Source organism: Microtus ochrogaster, chromosome 22 (genome assembly GCF_000317375.1).
Source record: "Microtus ochrogaster isolate Prairie Vole_2 chromosome 22, MicOch1.0, whole genome shotgun sequence".
In the NCBI taxonomy this organism is placed as follows: Eukaryota; Metazoa; Chordata; class Mammalia; order Rodentia; family Cricetidae; genus Microtus; species Microtus ochrogaster.
In genome coordinates, this window is record NC_022023.1 from 31,968,151 (window position 1) to 31,974,878 (window position 6,728).

Consider the following 6,728-nt stretch of genomic DNA (forward strand, 5'->3'; position numbering starts at 1 on the left):
CTTGGCCTATGTAGTAAATTCCAAGGCTACATGAAAAGCATCTATCTCAAAATACATTAACCCAACTAAAAAAATAAAAATAAATAAAAAGAATAAAGAAAAAAAGAAACCCCTCAGCCTGTACCTGGTATGATGCAATTGTGGTTTTAGCTTTATAAACCCTACACTGCCCAACTTCTGGGTTGAGAGTTCCTTGTGGCAGGAACCTGCTCTCGGTTGTTGGCTTTAATTTAAAAAAAGAACTCTTTTTTTTCTTTATTTCTTTTTTTAAATTTGTTTACTTTTATTTTATATGCATTGGTGTTTTGCCTGCATGTATGTCTATGTGAGGGTGTCAGATCTTGGAATTACAGACAATTGTGAGCTGCCATGTGAGTGCTGGGAACTGAACCTGGGTCAGTACTGTCTTAACCACTAAGCCATCTCTCCAGGCCCTCTTTTTTCTTTTTCTTTCTTTTGTTTTCTGAGACAGAGTTTCTCCGTCTAGCCCTGACTGTCCTGGAACTCACAGAGACCCACCTGCCTCTGCCTCCTGAGTGCTGGTATTAAAGGCGTGCACCAGATCGCCCGGCTAAGAAAAGACTCTTAATTGCCCTTGTATTCAACAGTGGTCTGTAACTTTGCTTAGCGGACCAGACATGTCTACATGTTGAATTCTAGCTCTGAGAGTGGGGGCCTGCTCTTCCAGAGGGCCTAGGTTTGATTCCCGCCCTTCATGGTGTTATGGCTGCTCACATCCATCTGTGACTTCAGTTCTAGGGGATCCAACATTCTCTTTAGGCCTCCCACACACAACAAAAAGATCCTGTGCAAAAGCAACAAGTGTTCCTAACCGTTGAGCCAACTCTCCAGCCCCCAAAGGGATGTTGGTCACTGTTTCTTCCAGAAAAAAGCATGTTGGTGCACTATATTAATGACATATGCTGATTAGATCAAGTGACCAGAGGTAGGAACCACTTTGGACTTGTTGGTAAAATATATGTACATCAGAGGGTGGGAAATAAATCCAAGCAAAATTCGTGAACCTTCCACCTCAGTGAAATAGGAGGCATGCAGAGATATGGCTTCTAAGGTGAAGGACAAAGTGTTGAGCCTGGCCCTGCCCACCACCAAGAAAGAAGCACAGCATTTTTTTTTTTTTTTTTGGTTTTTCGAGACAGGGTTTCTCTGTGGCTTTGGAGCCTGTCCTGGAACTAGTTCTGTAGACCAAGCTGGTCTCGAACTCACAGAGATCCGCCTGCCTCTGCCTCCCGAGTGCTGGGATTAAAGGCGTGCGCCACCATCGCCCGGCTGAAGCACAGCATTTAGTTGTCCTATTTGGATTCAGGAGATAGCACATTCCTTGCCTGGTATGTTATGCCGGCTCATAGACGAAAAGACTCGGAAAGATGCTAGGTTTGAGCGTAGGGTCGTGGAACAGGAGAAGGCTCTGCAGCAGGACGGCTGTACAGGCTGCTCTGCTGTGGAAGCTCCTTCTGCTCCTTCAGCCAATAGCCTTTAAGATACCAGCCCATCATTTTACTCCCAAAACTTCAGTGCCAATTGCAAACACCTGATTCAGGAGGTACCATGGTTTTCCAGGTTGCTCTGAACCAAGTTTTGCATAGGCTTTGTATCCATGGGAAAGAAACTCTCAGACAAGATTCACATAAGGCAACTAAAGGTCTCTGTAAAACAAAGTATGGGTTGGGGCTGGGTGACAACTCTGGAGCTAAGCCAGGTATGGCCCAGGGGGGTTATGACTAGCGGGGAGAGGGGGTTGCTTGCTATCTCTCTGGCACCAGGCCTGTAGGACACTCTGATACAGAGTCACCAGCTGGAGGCAGAGAAAGCAGGACACGTGGGAGGAGAGGTCAAACCACAAGCTATGTGGCAGCATAGAGATGAACAGAAATGGGTTAATTTAAGCTATAAGAGCTAGTTAGAAATTTTCAAAATAGGCAGAACTTTGGGAGCACACATAGTCATCCATTTTGGTTGAAATGAGAAGTGGCCAGATGAGCAATTGTTCACTGACTCATGAGCCTTAGCCAATAGACTCGCAGGAGGATCAGAGTCTTGAAAACAGCAGATTAGAAAATTGTGAGAAAGATATCTGGAGAAGTACGCGCATAGCTCTCTACAAATGGGCAAAGGATGTGAAGATACGGCTGTGCCTTCTAAATGCCCATCCAAAGACGACATCCGCAGAGGAGGAGTTCAGTAAGCAAGTAGAGGGAATGACCTGGTCTGTGGACAGTCAGCCTCTTTCCCCATCCATCCCTGTCATTGTCCACTGGGGCCATGAAGAAACTGGGCATGGTGACAGAGACGGAGGTTGTGCGTGGGCTTGACGACATAGACTTCCACTCACCAAGGGTGGTGTGACCGCAACTACTGCTAAGTGCCAGATCTGACAACCACAGAGACTAACACTGAGACCCTAATATAATAATACCATTCTCCAGGGTGACCATCTAGCAGATGCCGAGGCGCGAGGTGGACCTTGACGGGTGAGAGCCAGAGATCTCATGATGGGCAAAGAGAGCAGGAGTTGGCAGAGCTTGGCACTTAAAGGGACCTTTTGCACCTGCATACAGACTCTGTAGTGTAGTCATGTTTCAGCCGTAGGACCCTGGGCTGGCCAGGTTACTGCCAGAGGACAGGGGCCAGCATAGTGCCTGAGTCCTAACATTAACTACATTGGACTACTTTCTTCATGGGAAAGACAGTTTGTCCTTAATGGAGGAGATTATACTGGTTTTGGATTTGCCTTTCCTTACACGTAATGCTTCTGCCCAAACCAGCATCTGTGGACGTACAGAACGCCTTCCTTAGCTACAGTCATAGTGTTCCATACCGTATTGCTTCTGACCAAGGAACTCACTCGGCAGTCAGAGAGGAGCAACGGTGGGCCCACGATCGTGAAATCCACTGGTCTTACTTGCGTTGCAAGCCCTATGCGGACTGGGCCATCTCCCAAGACCAGTAGTTATTTAAATGCCTACAAACAGATGTAAGGGCAAAAGCATGGAGTATGCCCCTCAGTCTCCAAGTTCTGCATTTCCTTGCAGCAGAAAGATAGTGCAGTTCATGCAGGGCCTTCAAGGAGGCGCTTTCCAAGCTGACTGCCATCTTCTGTGTGGTCTCAGTGCATGCAGACCTTCCCGTAGCAGCTTAGGAAACCTCATAGAGGTCCTCTTTCAGACTCTGAGGATGCACCAGTGGGCGTGCTTGCTTGCACCAAAGTACCTGGCCGGCAGAGGGCGGAGCTTGCATGTGACGTAGAGTCTGGCGAGTTCCTGGTTCGTTACAGCCTTGGCTTCTGAGCCTAACGGTGGTCCTGGGTGTCACACCTGTGCTGCGCTGTCAGCGGAAGGGTGTACTTCTACATCCTCAGAGGCGGTGGGCAGTGGCTTCATCCACCTGGGAAAGAAAGCCTTTGTGGGTTCTGGGGAAGGGAGGAGCCTGCTGAGAAGGAGGAGCCAGCACGCAGGGAGGAACCTGTCTCCTCTGCTTCACCAGGCTTCACTTTGTTTCCACACTCCAGCTAGGGAACTCTCTGGCTTCCCTCCTCCCCTGGCTCCTGCGATCTGCAGACTCAAGACGTAGCTCCTAAACCAGGTATGGTGGCACGGGCCTGTAATCCCAGCACTCTGAGTGGCTAAGGCAGGAGGATTGCCATGAGTTCAAGGCCAACCTAGACTTTCTGGCCAGTCCTAGATACGATACAAAACCTTGCCTCAACTCCACTTCCTCACCAAAAAAAAAAAAAGAGAGAGAGAGAGAGAGATTGTTCAATGTCTTGGCTGTAGGGTCTGTGTCCACTGAAATTTTTCTCTACTCTTTAGGCTCAGCATGTCTACTGTCAAGGAGCAGCTAATTCAGAACCTAACTCAAGAAGATAAAACCTCCCGGTCTAAGATCACCGTGGTTGGAGTTGGGAATGTTGGCATGGCATGTGCTATTAGTATCTTACTAAAGGTAAGCAGGAAAGCCGTCTTGCAGGAAATCAAAGACGCTCTTAGGTCAGGGTTGCAGGGCTGATCCCTTAATGGAAATATGGAAAATCTGTCATGTTGGCGATTTAAACATTTGCTAGGTGTGGTTGTTGGCGCAGGCCTGTCATCCTAGTACTTGGGAGGTGGAGCCCTAGAAGGTCAGGTCAAGATCATCCATTGCTGCAGATCAAGTTTGAGGGCAGGCTGGACTGTGTGAAATCCTTGGGGAGAGGAGGAGAGTCGGTGTGGTAGCTCACGCTACGGTACCGGGCCCTGGCTGTCTGAGCACAGATGCCACGGTCCTGTGGGCTTCACGGTCACTTTGATGCCTTTTGAAAAATAATTGATTTTTAATTAATGTCAATTTGTTTTTGCCTGTGTGCACATCTGAAGCCCTGGAACTGGAGTTATGGACAGGTATGGACTGCCATGTGGGTGCTGGGAATTGAACCTGAGTCCTCTGGAAGAGCAGTCAGGGCTCTTAACCACAGAGTCTTCTCTCCAGCCCCACGTCACTTTGATCAGTGTTGGAAACTTGTGGAGGGAGATAAGAAGCAATATCAGCTCTTACCCCAGAGTCATCTCTTCAGCCCTGAGAATGCATTTTTGTTTGTTTGTTTGTTTGTTTGCTTGTTTTGTTTTGTTTTTAATACAGTCTCACTACATAGATAGCTGCGGCTGGCTGGAACTTGCTTTGTAGACCAGGTTGGCTTCAGACTCACAGAGATCTGCCTGCCTCTACCTCCCGAGTGCTGGGATTAAAGGCATTGTTTTTGTTACCACTGCCTGCCTGAGAATAAATTTCATTCTTTCATTTTTTTATTGGTATTTATTGAGCTCTACATTTTTCTCTGCTCCCTTCCCTGCCTCTCCCCTCCCCTCTTCAATCTTCCCCCAAAGTCCCCATGCTCCCAATTTGCTGAGATCTTGTCTTTTTCTACTTTACTTCCCATGTAGATTAGATCTATGTAAGTCTCTCTTAGTGTCTGCATTGTTGTCTAAGATCTCTGGGATTGTGGTTTGTAGGCTGGCTTTCTTTGCTTTATATGAATGAGGGCATGTGATAATTGTCTTTCTGTTTCTGGGTTCCTCACTCAGAATAATGTATCCATTTTCCTGCAAAATTCAAGCTGTCATTTTTTTTGTTGTTGTGTAGTACTCCACTGTGTAAATGTACCACATTTTCCTTATCCATTCTTCGATCGAGGGGCATTTAGGTTGTTTTCAGGTTCTGGCTATGACAAACAAAGCTGCTATGAACATAGTTGAGCACCTGTCCTTGTGTCACGATTGAGCATCCTTTGGATATATAGCCAAAAGTGGTATTACTGGGTCTTGAGGAAGGTTGTTTCCTAATTACCACATTGAGAAATTACCACACTGACATCCAAAGGGGTTGTACCAGCTTGCATTCCCACCAGCAATGCAGAAGTGTTCCCTTTTACCCACAACTCTCCAGCATAAGTTGTCATCAGTGTTTTTGATCTTGGTCATTCTTTCAGGTGTAAGATGAAATCTCAGAGTTGTTTTGATTTGCATTTCTCTGATGACTAAGGATGTTGAACATTTCCTTAAGTGTCTTTCAGCCGTTTTAGATTCTCTGTTGAGAGTTCTCTGTTTAGATCTGTACTCAATTTTTTTATTGGATTATGTGATCTTTTGGTGTCCAATTTCTTGAGTTCTTTGTATATTTTGGAGATCAGACCTCTGGATGTGAGATTAGTGAAGATCTTTTCCCATTCTGTAGACTGTCGTTTTGTCTTGTTGACTATGTCCTTTGCTTTGCAGAAGCTTTTCAGTTTTAGCAGGTCCCTTTTATTAATTGTTTCAGTGTCTGTGCTGCTGGGGTTATATTTAGGAAGTGGTTCCCTATGCCAATGCATTCAAATGTACTTCCCTCTTTCTCTCCTGTAAGGTTCAGTGTGGCTGGCTTTATGTTGAGGTCTTTGATCCATTTTGTCTTGAATTTTGTGCATGGTGATAGATATGGGTCTATTTACATTCTTCTACATGTTATATCCTGTTATGCCAGCACCATTTGTTAAATATGCTTTCTTTTTTCCATTTGATAGTTTTTGCTTCTTTATCAAAGATCAGGTGTTTGAAGATGTGTGGATTGATATCTGGGTCTTCTATTTGGTTCCATTGGTCCTCCTGTCTGTCCTTATGCCAATACCGGCTGTTTTCAGTACTGTAGCTCTGTAGTAGAGTTTGAAGTCAGCGGTTGTGATGTCTCCAGAAGTTCTTTTATTGCCTAGGACTGTTTTGGCTATCCTGGGTATTTTGCTTTTCCATATGAAGTTGAGTGCCATTCATTTGAGGTCTTTGAAGAATTTTGCTGGGCATTGCATTGAATTTGTTTTTTGTTTGTTTTGTTTTTGTTTTTCGAGACAGGGTTTCTCTGTAGCTTTGAAGCCTGTCCTGGAACTCACTCTGTAGACCAGGCTGGCTTCAAACTCAGAGAGATCTGCCTGCTTCTGCCTCCCGAGTGCTGGAATTAAAGGCGTGCGCCACCACAGCCCGGCCTGAGCACTTGCTATTCTTACAGCCCCTCCATCAAGTGGACTCACTACCTGGAATTCCAGCTCTGGAGGATTGGCGCCCTCTTCTGGTCTCTGAGTACTTACTACACACATGTTACACATACACACCATGCAGATACCCACATACAAATAAATGTAAATAATAAAATATAATCTCTAAAAAATGTAAAGATGCAATTCTATAAAATTCTTATGGTTTTGTAAA

At 45.7% G+C, this 6,728-nt stretch overlaps 1 protein-coding gene across 1 annotated transcript in view; it reads left to right on the plus strand.

Moving 5' to 3' along the window:
- The first annotated feature begins 3,460 nt into the window (after positions 1-3,460).
- The window catches only part of LOC101981018 (L-lactate dehydrogenase C chain-like), a 15,484-nt gene continuing 12,216 nt past the window's right edge, over positions 3,461-6,728 (plus strand). Inside the window, exons 1-2 of the mRNA XM_013350252.2 lie at positions 3,461-3,603; positions 3,831-3,963. Coding sequence (XP_013205706.1) covers positions 3,838-3,963 — 126 coding nt within the window. The 5' untranslated portion in view covers positions 3,461-3,603; positions 3,831-3,837. The remainder of the gene's footprint in view (positions 3,604-3,830; positions 3,964-6,728) is intronic.